The following is a 16,039-nucleotide window of genomic DNA, read 5'->3' on the forward strand; positions in this document are numbered from 1 at the left end:
CCGCCTCCTTTGTGGGAGCTGGGTTAAAGGAGTTGTCACAGAACCCAAAAGAAAAGGTATTTCTCTGTCTCTGATTGTTTCATGCCAGCCCAGTTCACCTGGCGTGACCCTGACTGGTTTAGGCGTGTGTTGTGACGGTTTGGGTTATCCCAACTGCCGTCATCGGGGATCTTGCCCTTAACCCCATCTCCTAGGTCATAGTCAACGGCAGTTGGTGCTGAAGGGACAAGGGACACACAGCACAGGAAAAGCAATTGCTTTAATGCAGTAGGCAAATTTTACAAAAAAAAAAAAAAAAAATCAGAAACCTATGATCCATCGCTGTTCCGATTGCTTAAAAAATGCAAGATTCATCACAAGCCATGTGCAGTCAGCCCCAGGTCTGGGGTCCAGCCTCAGACGCTACTACTTGCCATTTTCTGTGCTGAACATTCGTTCCTAGGAATGAGCACAGAGTGAACTGCACAGTAAATCCTTGGCACCCCCACCAAGGCCACTGAACATATGGGCTGGGCCAGAGAGTCCCCAGAACTTCCCAGGCTCCAGGAGGATCTGGGCAGATAGGTCAATTAATACATGGCAGATGAATGGGACCCAGGGTCCCCAGAGTTCCAACTGTGCCCTGATCCAAGTGACTCCCAGGCCTGGTCTCCTGGGGTCAAGCCGGGGAGGCTGCCCTGCCCAAGTGGAACTCACCATCAGCATCCGCTCCAACTTCACAGCATCAGCAGCAAACTTTCGGATCCCATCAGAGAGCTTCTCCACAGCCATCTGGTCCTCATTGTGCAGCCAGCGGAAGGCCTTCTCGTCCAGATGTATCTTCTCCAAGTCGCTAGCCTGGGCTGGGGAGACACCACAGCCCTCTGTGCCTGGCCCGGCCCCTCAGGCCCACAGCTGGCCTAAGGTTCTAGGCCTGGTGTAACCATCAAGAAAGCCCTTGGTCCCCTGCAAGGGACAGTCTGCAGGGTTCTGCCAACAACTTGACCCACATCAGGGGAACAGCCCTCTGCCAAGCCTCACTCCCTGCCTCTTGGTGCCGCATGGTCCCTGGACAAGGGGTCCACAGAATCACCAGGGCAGAGATAGGGCAGTGCAGCCTGTGGCCTCCTCTGGGCCCAGGGCCCTACCTGTCTTGGCTGAGAGCACAGGTGCCACTTTGGTGCTGTCCTTAAGCAGCTCCCCTAGGAGCTTGGGTGAGATGGTGAGGAAGTCACAGCCTGCCAGTGCTTTGATCTCGCCCGTGTTGCGGAAGGAGGCACCCATGACGATGGTCTTGTAGCCAAACTTCTTATAGTAGTTGTATATTTTGGTGACGCTCTTTACCCCTGGAAGAGACCTAGCCATGTTCCAGGACAGCTCCAGCAGCACTGAGCCGCGGTCCCCCCATCCTGCCCTGACTGTCTCTCTGACCTTGTTCTGGGGGCACACGGGCAGCTCACTGTTCACTGACATGCACCCCCCGCACATATGACCTCAAAAGGCAGCTCACCAGGATCCTCCAGGGGCTCATAGGACTTCTTGTCTGTGTTTGCCACGTGCCAATCAAGGATGCGCCCCACAAAGGGGGAGATGAGCGTCACACCTGCCTCAGCACAGGCCACAGCCTGGGCGAAGGAGAAGAGCAGTGTCATGTTGCAGTGGATCCCATGCTGCTCCTCCAACTCCCTGTGGGGCAGGCAGGTGAGGCTGAGTGTCTTCCACGCGGGAAGCAGGAAGAGCACATCCACAGCTAAGCACAACCTGGGCCTCAGTGGGGTCTAGTTGGACAGAGGCCAGGGAGGTTCAAGTCCATGCCTGCCGCACTGGAACCCAGCCCTCACCTTGTCGGAGGCCGCATCCCCTCTAACCACCACTGGGACCCAGTCCTCCCTGGTGCCTGCAGCAAGCCCACAGCCCCAGTCTCTCTCAACAGAAGTCCCTTGGATGTTGGGCCCCTCACCCAACACCCGCCTATCTACTGTGGGCACCCTGGCCTTTTGTGGGCTGGGACAGTCAAGCCTCTGTTGAGGCCCCTCCAGTCTAAGTTCCCTCTCAGGGACCAGCTTCAAAGGTGGACTAGACTCAGGTGACCAAGTCTGGCTGCAGAGCTTATGCCATGCTGGCACAGCTCCTCTATTGACCATGTGGCCCGGCGACCCCACTCCTCAACATTTGCCCACAAGAAGCAAAAACATGCATCCGCACCAAGATGTGCACACCCACGTTCACACATTATTTATAAGAGTCCAAAAGAGGGCTGGGGATGTGGCTCAAGTGGTAGCGCGCTCGCCTGGAATGCGTGTGGCCCAGGTTCGATCCTCAGCACCACATACAAACAAAGATGTTGTGTCCGCCAAAAACTAAAAAATAAATATTAAAAAATTCATTCTCTCTCTCTCTCGCCTCTCTCTTAAAAAAAAAAAAAGAGTCCAAAAGAGTGAACAGCTCGAGCTAGCAGATGGCTCAGTGGTCCACTCAACAGGGAGCATCACTCAGCTGCAGACAGAACAAAGCACTGACACCTGCCACAGGGTGGAGTCAGCCAGACATGAGGGCCCACGAGTCCCCTGTCTACGTAAGAGGGCAGTCAGTGGCTGCACAGGGTGTGGTGGAAGAAGGAGCAGCTGCAGCAGCAGACGGCAAACCATGGCCTCCCAGGCCAGCTGACCATGGTACCAAAGTGGCTCCCTCTGGCTGAGACAGGGCAGTTTCACTCTGGTTTTCACATTTCCCGTCTCTTTCACTTTGAGCATATAATTCGTATAGCAACAGTTTACTTTTTCAAACTAAGTAAATTTAGGCTATCCTTGACTGGGAAGACTGAAAGATACCACCTACCAGCTGGTGTGAAAGGGCACTTCCCAGGCTGGCCTGGAGCAGAGGGCAGGCCAGCACAGCTCCCTCCTCACAGGGGACACTTACCTTCCAGCCTGAATCCCCTCCCAAGTGGATGACAGCTTGATAAGAATTCTGTCCTTGCTGACTCCAGCTTCCTTGTAGAGTTCAATGAGGCGCCTGGCTCGGGCCACCATTGCATCCTTATCAAAGGAGAGCCTGTGAGGGCAGGGGGACCACAGGCCCCTCAGAGCTTGCAGGGAACCCACCAGGAACATCAAGTTGGCAGCAGGGTACCCCGAGTCAGCATTGAGTGCAAGGTAAGTCTCAGGGAGCAACATGACCCAGTCTCGGGCCGTGTGCCGCTCTGTTCATGAGACGCCGCCAACACCCAGAGAGCAGGCAGCAGCAGGCCATCAGTGACCACAGAGGAGCAGGCCTCCTCCCCAGAGCTACTGCTACCAGAGGCCACAGACAGAAGCAGCCACTGGGCTGTCTCCCCAAGCATTCCCACCTGGCGTCTACTTCTGTGGACACACGGCCTGGAATCTTCTTCAGTATTTCTGCTCCGAACAACACGAAGAGTTTATCAATAGCATTTTTAATCTGGTCTTCTTGTGGCCTAAAATCCAGAGGGAAAGAGCTGAGTTAGAAGCTGTGAGGCACTGGCACCCACAGAACAGATGCTGCGAGTTCCAGGCCAGTTTCCTCCTCCATTGGTTGGTTGGTTGGTTTTTGGTACTAGGTATGGAACCTGGGGGTGCTCTACCACACTCCCCAGCCCTTTTTCGTTTTGATTGGGCCTCACTAAGTTGCTGAGGCTAGCCTTGAACTTGCCATCCTCCTGCCCTGCCTAGCTGCTGGATGACGTGCCCACCATACCCAGCTCTTTTTACCTCTCTAAAACATTATTTTACTGTGGTAAAATACCTATACCATAAAAATTTGCCATTTTAGCCATTTTAAATGCACAGCTTGGTGACAGTACGCACACTGTCCCTGTTATGCAGCCATCACCATACCCATCTCCAGCACGCTCTCATCTCCTCAAATTGAATCCTTCTATCTTCTGTCACTTGTAAAACTTAGCTTTTCACACAAAGAAATGGTAAATGTTTAAGGAGAGGGAAAACTAATCACCCTGATTTGACCATACACATTGTATACATAAATTATCACCCTGTACCCCATAGATACTTGTAATTACTATATGTCAAAAAGAACACCAAGGGCTGGGGTTGTGGCTCAATGATACTGCACTTGCCTAGCACATGTGAGGCACTGAGTTCGAGCCTCAGCACCACATAAAAATAAATAAAAGGGAGGATGGTGGAATGAGGTGGACACCATTACCCTAGGTACATGTATGAAGACACAAATGGTGTGATTCTACTTTTGTGTACAACCAGAGAAATGTAAAATTGTGCTCAATTTGTGTACTATGAACTGAAATGCATTCTGCTGTCATGTATACCAAATTAAAACAAATAAATAAAACTACAGGGACAAGAAAGAGACAGGAGAGGGAGACCTGGGAAAACCTTGGCTGTGGCTGTCACAGTGTATGTCCCGTTTCACCCACCTCTGACCAGTGCTCAGGATGAACTGTCTGTAACTGAACCTCAGTAAGACCTAAGTTTGAAAAGTTATTGTTTTACTCTTTCCCAAGCTGCCTGGGCAGACAACAGATAGAGGCAGGTGCTGTTCCAAGGTGACCAAAAGGTGACAGTCCTTGCCAGCCCACTGCACACAAAGAGGTCTTAAGCTAGTAACACAGAAGAGCTCATGGCCCCCTGGACTCGGGAGCAGAGCCCAGCTGGCCATCTCATGGCAGGAGCACCGTGAGAGGAGGAGACAGGGAGCAGCTGCAGTGGGGAGGGCGGGCCAGTCAGTGCCAGCGTTGTCATACAAGACCTGGCGGGGCACCTGCAGGCCACTGTACCCAGCTGAAGCTGACCGCAGGAAGAGTCACACCTGTCAAATGTCTAGAAAATGCAAACTTGTAGATATCAAGGGTAGGTCTGTGGTTGCTTGGCAAGAGTACTGTGACAGACACCAATGCACAAATGTTACCACAATTCACTGGACTGTGCTGTTAGGGTTGTAGCTCAATGGCTGAGTGCTTGCCTCACACGCATGAGGCACTGGGTTTGATCCTCAGCACTACGTTAAAAAAATAACAAAACAATGTTTAAAAAAATGATAGAACAACAGAAGGCAGACCAGCAGTTGCCAGAGTCTAGCCACAGAGGCAGAGGAGGGACCCCCGGGGTGTCCACAATGGCACCACTGTCACCTGCACCTTCATGCCGTGAGGAGCATACTCCAGTAAACAGAAGGACAGGATAGGAGGGACACCAGGCCACTGAGGCCACTGGGACCTGCTGGGCCCTCACACTTACCCGCCCAATTTATTGCCATAGGCGATGGCCTCCTCCACCAGTTCTTGGTAGGCAGGCATCTGTGCGGCAGCCAGGATCAGGGACGGATTGGTAGTGGCATCCTGGGGCTTGTACTCATCAATGGCTAGGAAATAATTTTCAAAAGCAGGGAAGTAAGCAGAGCTGAAACCTCACTGGGAGCCCCCAGGGTGGTCTGGGTTCCAAGCAAGACATGGGGACAAATGCTTTCACAGCTTCCTACCACAGAGACTGGCCAGGAGCACTGTCTGCACAGTTATCAGACAAGAGCCAACAAGAGGCATGAAAGCCAGCAAGCAAGCACGCCCTGCCAGAGCTAGCTTCAGCTCCAGGGCAAAGTGTGTGTCCTGCCGCTCAACGGCCACTGTGAGGCACTGGTCCAGTGAATAGATCCTGGGTGCTCGCTGCAATAAATACAGTCTCTTTTAATACATTAGTTCTTTCTCAGGAATTCAGAGAAGGCAATGAGGCTCAACCTGAGGTCCTGCAGACCCACTGTCTGAATGGAATGGGCATAAGAACAGCAGATGGCCAACTGTGCCAGGAGATGTGCTGGTTCAGCAAGTTTATTTGACATTTAAGTATTTTTAAAGTGTCCTTTGATGACAAAGCTGTAGAGATGGAGAACAGATTAAGAACTGCAAGGGGATCTCTAAGACCAGAACAGTTCTGTCCCAACTACTGTGTTGGCTACACAAATCTACATGTTATGAAACCACGGCAGAGATACCTCCAGTGTAGACACGAACTGGGGAGTACTGAGCCAGACCTGCAGGCGGCACAGTTCACACCAGTGCCTAGTTCCTGGTTTGGACACAACCGGGGGAAGGGTTCCTGGGCTCTCTGGGCTGATTTTGAAACTTTGTTGAGTCTTTATTATTTCAAAATAAGGAGTTAGGAAAGTGTGCTTTGACATGGTGGAGGCGCAGGTGTGCCAGGACTCACTCAGCAGTGCTCCTAGAATGGGGCATTCCACTGTATTATATTAATATTAACAATTAAATTGTTAATATTCACTCATTTTAGGGCTGGGGTTGTGGCTCAGTGGTAGAGTGCTCACCAATTACCACCTAACACAGCCAACTTCCAATAAACTGCTCTTACCCTGATTGAAAACAAAACCAAGGCCAGGATAGAGTGAGAGTACTTGTAATCCCAGCCTCAGAAACTTTTTTCTGGGGGAGTGGGTACGAGGGATTGAACTCAGGGGCACTTGACATTGAACCATATCCCCAGCCCTATCCTCCTCCCACAGCCTCTGGAGCTGCTGGGATTACAGGCGTGCACCACCAAGCCCGGCTCAGCGACTTATTTTTGAGACTGTCTCAAAATAAAAGAGTTGGGGGTGTAGCTCAGGTAGAGCATCTGCCCAGCATGGAAGAGGCCCTGGGTTCAATCTCCAGCACTGCAAATCACCAACAACAATAAAGCCAGGCATGGTGGCGCAGGCCTGTAATCCCAGTGGCTCTGGAGGCTGAGACAGGAGGATCACGAGTTCAAAGCCAGCCTCAGCAATGGCAAGGCACTAAGCAACTCAGTGAGACCCTGTCTCTAAATAAAATAAAAAAGTGGGGCTGGGGATATAGCTCAGTTGGTAGAGTGCTTGCCTCACATGCATGAGGCTCTGGGTTCAATCCCCAGCACCAAAAAAAAAAAAAAAAAAATTCCCATGGATAGAGCTCAATGACAGAATGTATGCTTAGTACATATGGTACTCTAGCTTGATTCCAGGGCTTGCAAAACAAGCCAAGATTTACAGAGGTCAACAGACGGATTTCAGGGCCCAGGGACCCTCAGGGTGGACATTAACTGAAGGGCAAGTTGTTCTGGGAAGGGCAGCATCTTTCACTGAATTTAGAAGCCTGTGCCCAGAGGAGCCAAGACCTTCAATCATAAAATACAGATCTCAAACATGATGTTCTATTTACAATTACATACTTCTGAACCTACACTATCAGTGAACGAATGTTTAAATAAAATTGTTAATATTCACTCATTTTAGGGCTGGTGTTGTGGCTCAGTGGTAGAGTGCTCACCTAGCATGCATGAGGCACTGAGTTTGATCCTCAGCACCACATAAATGTAAAATAAAGATATTGTATCCATCTAAAACTTAAAAAAAAACATATATATATATATATATATATATATATATATATATATATATTTTAAACCCATTTTAAAATGACAGTGCTTGGTTTAGAGATTTCTAAAAATAACTTCCCAGGTCCCTCCTGGTGTTGCCTGAGGGAAACCCCTGCTCTACCTGGAAGGAGAGCAGGGAGTGCTGCAGATAAGGGCTCTGTCCATTGAGCAAATACTGCAAATTATTATCAATGCTAAGAAGGGAAAGAGCAGAGGAGCAGAAACAGATACAGCACTTTGAAGGCACTCTCAAGGGACCTGGGCTACAGGACAGGGAAGAAACTCCAACTGGATCTCTTGAAATCCTCTAGCAGAGCACAGAACTTCTGTCAGAGGAATCTGGTGTACGCAGCCAGACCCCAAGCCAGTCGCTAAGTCCATGCTTTATATTTAAGCAGCCAAATATGCCTAATCACTCTCCAAGGCTCAGCTAGATAAACAATGCGCTTACTCAGTTAACAAGAGGAATTAAAGCCTGTTTCTCAAGTCACCATGAGAAAGCAGAAAAGAGGAAGGTGCTTTGGTATTGGGTGCTTACATCAGTGGAACATTTCATAATTGTCCTCAGTCTTACTGTTCACAGTGAACCTGAGGGCCCAGAGCTAAGATGACTGTGAACCCAAGTTCTCTCCAAGCCTAGACAATCTCAATTCTAACAACAGACCCTTTGCTTTGTTCGGTGCATGGTTCTGACCCACCAGGCTCTGCTGGGGAGGATGTCCATTTAAGTTCAGCACCTGCCACAAGTCACCAGCTACACACAGGAAGGCGAGAGCAACAGGTTGAAGGCAGGTGTCCAGCCAGTGGTCCTGAACCTGCACCAGACCAAAGAGCTATGCCTGTGCTATCAAACGCTGAACGCCTGGGATCAATGCTGAAAAAACTCCCCACCCACTGACAGACATTTCACAAGGGGCTCCTGGTGTCGTGGAAGCTCCCAGACTGGTATGGGGTCCTGCAGACCTTGCTGCTGAGGAAGGGATGCAGTTCCACCTCCATCTGGAGGCTGGGGAGGACTAATCCTTGGACTCAAGAGTCCACGGAGGATCTTCCCTAACAGCCAGCCTGCTCTTCCTTGACACACCCCTCTCCTGACCCCCATCCCACTCTTCCCAGACCCCAGCCCATGCCAGACCCTCACCCTTGATCCCTAGGCCCTCTGGCGGGACTCCCTGGCCCCAGTCTTCCCTCATCCCTAGTCCCCTCTTCCCTGGCCCCGTCCCAGACTCCGCCCCTGACCCCCGGCTCTGCTGTTCTGCGACCCCAGACCCGGCCCCGGTCCTTCACCCTGGTTTCCAGTCCCCTCTTGCCCGACTCGCAGCCCCGCTCTTCCCGGACCCTTGATCCTTAGCTCCCTCTGGCCCGCTGACCTCCGAGTCTGAGCCCCCGTCTCCTCGGGCCGACCCCTGACCCAGCCCCTGACCTCCGGCCCCGGCGTCCGCCAGGCCCCGCCCCGGGAGCCACCATCTGGGTCCGCGGCCCGGAATTGGGGACGCCGTGGCCGGCATGGGCGCGTGCACCGCGCGGCCCGCCTCGTGTCCCTCACCGTGGAAGTCGCCTGTGTCGGCCACCACGGTGGTGAACTGCTTCAGCTGGTCCAGCGCCGACTCCATCCTCTGGCGCTTGACCGGGGAGCCCGACATGGCGAGGCGCGCAGCGACGGCCGGGCGGGGGAGGGCGTCGGCCCACCAGGCCCCGCGAGCCCGGGCCAATCGGAGACGGCGCCCCGCCCCAGGGGGAGGAGGGAAGAGGCCCCGCCCCCAGGCCGCCGGCCGGATCCGGGTGCGCGTGAGGTGGGTGGGGCCGTGGACCCTCGCCGCCCCCTTTTCTCAGCGAGGAGCTGGCCTGTGTTGCCCCAGCTGGCCTAGAACTGCTGGGCTCCAGCGACCCTCCTGCTTCAGCTTCCCGCGTGCGGGGACCCAGGGGCGTCTCTGCACCCAGCTTCGCCTCTTAAACCACCACGCAGATCAGAGGGATGCAGCCCCCCGCCCGCATCGGTGCGACCCGACAGGTGCCTTCCTTCCTGGGAGTCCGCGTTCTACGGGCGGGGACGGCGGGAGGGGGCGGGAAGCAGCATAACCTGGATGCATGTCAGGGGGACCGCGGGGCATCTGCCAGTGTGAACAGGTTTCCCTGGTGAAGGGCCTGGGGTGAAAGAAGAACCTGCCATGGCCGCACTGCTCACCTACACCAGCTCCAGTTCAGCGGGCCTGGAGCCCCAGTTTAGCTGGGGCCCTCAAAACCAAGGACCCTGAAGAAATTTTCTGGGTTGATGGAATGTTCCCCATCCTGACCAGCAACATCACCCGCTACTCGCACCCAGAACTTGTGAAGTGTCCCTTCCATGACCTCCCCAGGCTCACTGAGTTGCAAAGCGGATGGATCCAGACAAGCCAGAGTTGTTCCGTGCTGTCTCTCTGGGGTAGGGGTCACTAGGAGCATATCTGTCAACACTCTTCCAACTGTACATTTTATCATGTGTACATTTTACCTGAAAACCCCTACACTCAAAAACAACACCATTGCCCTGGCATCCTTGGGTGGAAGATGATGGAGACATAGAAAAGTGCCTGCCCCAGTCAGGCCTGGTGGCACCTGTGATCCAACTACTCAGGAGTCTGAGGCAGGAACGTGTCAAGTTGGAGGCCAGCTTGGACAACTCAGCAAGACCTTAACTCAAACTAATAAAAAATAAAGGGCTGGGGGTGTATCTCAAAGCTCTGTGTTCCATCCTCCCAAAAAACACCCTCAGGATAGGGGCAAGTTTATACCAACAGGCACAGGGTGCCAGGCTGGGCAGAGGGCAGCTGCTCAATCCTCTGTTTGCATTTCCCCATTATGCCCAAATTCTGTCCGAGAAGTAGAATGAGAAACCCCTGGGGAGGGGGGAAGCACTGGTCACCCTCCCTGCCTGTGGCAGGTAATGTCCACCCACTTGAGATTTTCTCCCCCTTCACTTCATATCCCCAGCAACAGGGCCCAACACACTTTCCATCTGTGTGGGGTGAGCAGAGCCAACAGGTGGGTGTGTCCAGCACAGTTCCATTTTGCAGATGGAGAAAGAACCACTGGGTCAGGAAGGGAGGAGGGACCCTGCTGGGCCAGGCTCCAGGAGCCAGGTCCTCTGTGGCTTGGAAACTTGCTTGACTGGGCTGAGCTGAAGAAAGAGGTGTCCACGGACTTTGCACCTGAACTTCATGCTGACTCAGGGAACCGCCCAAGTTGTTTCTTTCTTCCAGCCCTGTATGAAGGGGCTGTGTTGCCCCCTAGGCCTCTGGGGGCCAAGCCAGTCACACCTTTGCTACCCGGGCATGTGACACCTGAGTTAAATAAGGTGGGTGTGTCTTGAACAGTGAAGACTGAGCTTCCCTGTCCTTGCTTGGCAAAGGCAGCCCTGTCACCCAGCCAGATCAGTTCTGCCCACTGAGAGTGCCTGTGAACACAACTGCTTGCCAGGCAGCCAGCTGGAGATGGAGAGCAGGCTTCAAATCCACCTCCCCAAGGATGGGGCCTAGGGGCATGGGTGGGATAAAGAACAGAGTGGGCTAGGGCCTGGGGAAGGGTGGTGGGCAGTAAGGGAAAGTGGTCACTGTGGTCTGCATGTGCAGAATCAAACTCTGTGGCTCCCTCAGGACACACATTCAGAACGTGTACGTGGCTGCTCCAGGGGTGGAGTTTGGGCCATCTGAGGTCAGAAGGCCACCAGTGCCCACATGAGGGGTCGGTGGTTTCAGCAGGTTTGGGATAGACAAAAGTGGCCCCTCAGCTTCTGAGGAACCACTTGGGCAGTGTTGCCACGGGGGCCCACCAGCCAGAAGGGGTGTCTGCACAGCTGGTGGAGTGTGCTGCTTGGAAACATAACTTCTGAGATCTGCGGTCCACGCAGCCGAGCGGCAGGTCTGTCGGGTTTCCCCTGTTCCACCTCAAGCCACTATGTGCTACTGACAAAGCTGTTCACGGAATGGGAACTCAGGGATAGGGCAAGCTTCAAGGCAGGGGTGCCGGAGTGCTGGTGAGACAGGGTCCCCACGGTCTTAGGCCTCAGGAGAATCCCAGACCAGCTGACAATGGTGGTTGTCAATGCCCAAGGGGCACTCCAGTGCCAGCCTGAGAATTAAGTCTTGGAGGTGTCAGAGGGCAAACTTACAAGAACTTAATTTATTTATTTGCACCCCTGTTTGAACCCAAAGGTGCTTTTACTTACTGAACCACAGCCCTAGTCCTCTTTTTAATTTTTGAGACAAGATCTCACTAAGTTGCTTAGGGTCTTGCTGAGTTGCCCAGGCTGGCGGTGAACTTGCAATCCTCCTACCTCAACCTGCCATGTCACTGGGATGATAGGCAAGTGCCCCCACAAATTCTGTCAAGAACTTAGTTTTACAGATTTTTAAAAAATATTTTGTTTATTTAGTTGTAGTTGGACACAATACTTTTATTTTATTTTTACGTGGTGCTGAGGATCGAACCCAGGGCCTCGCACATGCCAGGTGAGCCCTCAACCGCTGAGCCATACCCCCAGCCCAGTTTTACAGATCTCAATGGGCTTTATTTTCAATATCAGAGCTGGGCAACACTTCATTCTGTAAGCCAGAATTCATGTGCCAAGAGGCTGAGCAGGACAGGTAGGCTTCACAGACAGGGAAGAGCTGAGGGAAGCAGAAACAGCTGGGTCATTGGGAGGTTCCTGTCCTTGCAGGGACCCATGGGAGACAGCAATGGGGAAATGCCTGCTGGGTTAGCATGGGTTTCATGTTTGTGTCGGGTGAGCTCTGTCATGCCATAGGAGCTGGCCTGCTGGGGAATGTGGCGTAATCTCTCTGCTCCTGATCCCAAGAAGGTCAGATAACAGCTGGGTTCAGCCTGGCCATGTGGAACTTTCACTGAGTGGCCTCCTTTTGGTGTTCAGACTGGTTTCTGGGGGCCCAGTACAGCACCTGGGTCCTGAACAATGGCCTCCTGTAACTAGTGTTCTGGGCTTTTTGGTGGCACTGGGGATTGAACGTAGGGCCCATGTGCTAGGCCGGCATTCTCCTGCTGAGCTACACCCCAGCTCTGTAACCAAGAGCAGGAGACAGAGCCAGGTTTCCGAGCGGGAAGCAGTGGAGGAGGAGGAGGAGGAGGAGGAGGAAAGCGCAGGAGCCGTGGAGGGCGGCAGCCAAGGACCTGCCAAGGACGTGTCAGTGGGCCTGGTGCTCCAGAGTTGCCGTGCTTAGCTGGGCCACTTGGCCCCTCTTGCTCAGTGTCCACATGGACAGCTCCTCCCAGGATGCCCTCAATGTCCCAACCCTGGTATATCGGGCAGAGCAGGTCGTGGGCAGCAGGAACCACTCTCTCCAAGGAGCCCGGCCAGGAGCTCCCATCCTATTGGGAATGGGTTGGGCACTGTTCGTGGGAGGGCCACCTGGGAAAGCCATCTGAAGAAGACCCTGGGGCAGTGTCCACATGTTGGGCATGCGTAGGGAGGGTCTGGGGCTCCTGTGCCAGCCAGACCACGGCCACCACCAGGCCCTGGCAGGCCAGATCAGGGAGTCAAAGAAGGGGACAGAAAATGGGACACATAGCTGAGGGGATGGCAAGTCCAGGATCACTACCACATCCACCTCTTTGCTCAGCAAATGGCCAGGCGCTGTGCTGGGCTCACGGTGGAAAAGGCCAGTGTGTGAGTTACCTGTGGCTGCTTAACCGGTGACCCCAAGACAGGCAGAGAACAACAGCCAGAGTTTCTTTCCTCTTTTTTTTTTGTGGTACTTGGGGATGAACCCCGAGTGCTCTACCACTGAGCTAGGCCTCTAGCCCCTTTTATTTTATTTGTTTATCGGAGTCAGGGTTTCACTAAGTTGCAGAGGCTGGCCTGGAACTTGCAATCCTTCTGCCTCGGCCTCCCAGGTAGCCAGCATTACAGATAGGTGTGCACTCCCACACCTGGCAGCGACGATCATTTCTTACCTCTCAGTTTCTGCAGGTCAATAGCCCAGGAGCAAGAGGACACAATGATACACACCTGTAATCCCGGAGACCCAGGAGGCTGAGGCAGGAGGATCACAAGTTCAAGGCCAGCCTGGCCAACTTCAGTTGAGAACTTGCCTCAAAAAAAGAAAAAGAAAAAGAAAAAAAAAAAAAAAACGGGGGAGACTATGGATGTAGCTCAGTAGTAGAGTGCCCTGGGTTCAATCTCCAGTACCAAAAAAAAAAAAAGGAAGAAAATTGTGGGTGACACAGACTCTAACACAGATCACTTTGAGGACACCATGCTGAGTGAAGAAAGCCAGCATGGAAGGACAAACACCGTGTGGTCCTGCTTGCTTGAGACCCCTCGAGCAGCAATCAGAGAGCAGGCTGGAGCACAAGGTTTGAGGAGCACGAGAATCAGCATCTGCTGTGGCCAGGGTCAGTTTGGGGAGTGAATGTGCTGAGTGCCCCAGACTGTGTACCTGAAAATGGCCGAGAGTACGAATTCACTTATGTGCATTTTACCAAGATGAGCAGCCAGGCCCCAAAACTCATTCTCTTGTTGTTTTGGGCGGTGCTGTGGATCGAACCCAGAGCCTCCTGCAAGCTCTGGGAGCCACACCCGTCCCCTCCTTGTGGTGTGAACCAAGGTGAAGCTCTTTGCTGCCGGTCTGCACCCTGCCCACACCGTGGTCTGCTGACAGCCAGCCCTGAGGTCTTCCTCCTTCCTTCAAGATGTTCTACACACACACACACACACACACACACACTCACGTCACACCAGGGGTTCTGGGCTCACCGCTGCTGTGAGGCAGTGGGAAGCCGTTGCTTCTCCACATACAGAGCCTTTCCCCAGCAGCCCCTCCCCAGAGGAACCCCTCCTGATGCCAGCAGCACCATCACCCCAGGAACAGGAGCCCCTGTGCTGGGGCATCTTGCCACTTGTGCTGTTCCCCTAACCTCCGTTGCGACCATTTTGCATTTTCTACCAAGGTCGGGGGAGCCCTCTGGGAAGAGTGTGGGAAGCATTCTGGGTGGCCCCGTAGGCATGAGGGGGGATGGACAGCCATGGCCACAAAGACACACTTGTTCCCAGACACAGGCAGGCCTTGTTTGTGGAGCTGTTTGCTGGTGGCACAGCTGGGGCACAGAGTGATGGCCCCTGGCAATCCCATCCACAAAAGGGTGTTGCTGGGTGCGTGATGGAGCCCCCTCCCCCCGCAGATCTGGATCAGAATCTTGCCCAGTGTGGGTGACCCCTCCCCTCCTCCTTGATCGGATCCTCTGCCTGGGCCCCACTGGGGTGGCACTGCCAGACACCCCCTCCTTCCTGTTGACCTGTAGGGGAGGGGAGGCCAGTGCGGTGAGTGGTTAAGGATGAGCCTGTTGGAATGAGGGAAATTGCATTTGAATCCCAGTTAGGTAACCTGGTTCCCCTGTGTCTTGTGCTTGGTCCAGGCTGGCATCTCAGGGTGCTGCTAAATCCACCCAAATGCTCTGGCCGGTGTTTTGTGTGTGGTTTTAAATGCACCCTTGGGGGCTGGGGCTGGGGCTCAGCGGCAGAGCGCTGGCCTAGCAGGCATAAGGCACTGGGTTTGATCCTCAGTCCCACATGAAAATACACAAATAAAATAAAGGCCTTCTGTCCATCTACAACTACAAGAAAAAATTTAAAAATGAATAAATGGTCACCCTCTAGTTTGCAGACCCTGGAGAGTGACAGCCTCACATTTAGGGTCAGCAGCCCAGGGAGCGGGCAGGGCCAACTGCCCTAACACTGTGTGATCTTTGACCCACTCCTGGGCAGATGGGGTCAGTGGCTCTGTCCTGCTCTTGAGGAGGGTCATGTAAAGTGGTGGAAAGTCCCTTGGAAAACACAGGGACAGGGCTGGAGTTGTGGCTCAGAAGTAGAGTACTTGTCTACCATGTGTGAAGCCCTGAGTTCGATCCTCAGCACCACATAGAAATAAATAGTAAAGATTTTTTTAAAAAATCTTAACATTAAAAAAAAGAGAAAACACTGGGACGAATCCTGGGAGCCCAGAGGCCTAAGCCTGCAGGTCAAGCCAGGGTACCTCCAAACCAGCTGCTCCTGAGTGGGGGCTGGCTTAGGCCTCTGGGTCTGGTGCTCAGGGCCTCCTCCCTGTTCAGGGAGCAGCCTGGGGAGACAGCTTCTGAGGAAGCAGGTATAAGTCCTGGGGGGGCGCTGTGACCCAGCCTGGAGACAGCAGCCAGAACCCCTCCCAGGCTGGTGCAGGACGAGCCCTGCTGGTACAGGTGGGTGGGAGATCCTGCGGAGTGGCTGCGAGGGCCTGGTGGTTTCCAGCCAACCCCCAGGTCAAGCCTCCCTAGTCCCACAGAGGTCTCTCTTTTTTTTTTTTTTTTAAAGAAAGAGTGAGAGAGAGAGGGAGAGAGAGAGAGAATTTTAATATTTATTTTTTAGTATTTGGCGGACACAACATCTTTGTCTGTATGTGGTGCTGAGGATCGAACCTGGGCCGTGTACATGCCAGGCGAGTGCGCTACCGCTTGAGCCACATCTCCAGCCCACACAGAGGTCTCTTTGGAGCAGGTGGAGTCCAGGGCCCAACCATCTCTTGAAGGAGCAGTCTGCCAAGCAGGAAACCCGTCCCTAACCCATGGCCTGTTAGGCCCAGCTCCCTATCTCTGGGGTCGTAGCCCAGGCAAAAGCCACCTCTGCTGGCCTTGGA

The 16,039-nt window shown here is 53.5% G+C and overlaps 1 protein-coding gene across 2 annotated transcripts; it reads right to left on the reverse strand.

Annotated features, from left to right (window-relative positions):
* Window positions 1–240: 240 nt before the first annotated feature.
* TALDO1 (transaldolase 1) lies at window positions 241–13,307 on the reverse strand. Of its 2 annotated transcripts, XM_081279264.1 has the most exons (9): window positions 13,304–13,307; window positions 8,926–9,033; window positions 5,217–5,340; window positions 3,329–3,436; window positions 2,902–3,033; window positions 1,490–1,665; window positions 1,128–1,325; window positions 697–842; window positions 241–438 (listed from the first exon to the last, which is right to left on the reverse strand). In XM_081279264.1, exons 2-9 carry the CDS (start codon window positions 9,020–9,022, stop codon window positions 406–408), a joined length of 1,014 nt encoding a protein of 337 aa, XP_081135390.1. In that variant the 5' UTR covers window positions 9,023–9,033; window positions 13,304–13,307; the 3' UTR covers window positions 241–405. The 2 variants fall into 2 exon arrangements, with proteins under 2 accessions (XP_081135390.1, XP_081135389.1); XM_081279263.1 differs by lacking the exon at window positions 13,304–13,307 and having other exon boundaries at window positions 8,926–9,082.
* Window positions 13,308–16,039: the final 2,732 nt, after the last annotated feature.

The sequence above is a fragment of the Spermophilus citellus genome, assembly GCF_964194105.1.
Source record: "Spermophilus citellus genome assembly, chromosome: 2".
NCBI lineage: Eukaryota > Metazoa > Chordata > Mammalia > Rodentia > Sciuridae > Spermophilus > Spermophilus citellus.

Coding starts and splice junctions, on each gene's coding strand:
- TALDO1 (XM_081279264.1), bottom strand. CDS start 9,022: ATGTCGGGCTCCCCGGTCAAGCGCCAGAGGATGGAGTCGGCGCTGGAC. Junction 5,341..8,925: donor CGACACAGGCGACTTCCACG/GTGAGGGACACG, acceptor ATTATTTCCTAG/CCATTGATGAGTACAAGCCC. Junction 1,326..1,489: donor TGAGCCCCTGGAGGATCCTG/GTGAGCTGCCTT, acceptor GGTCTCTTCCAG/GGGTAAAGAGCGTCACCAAA.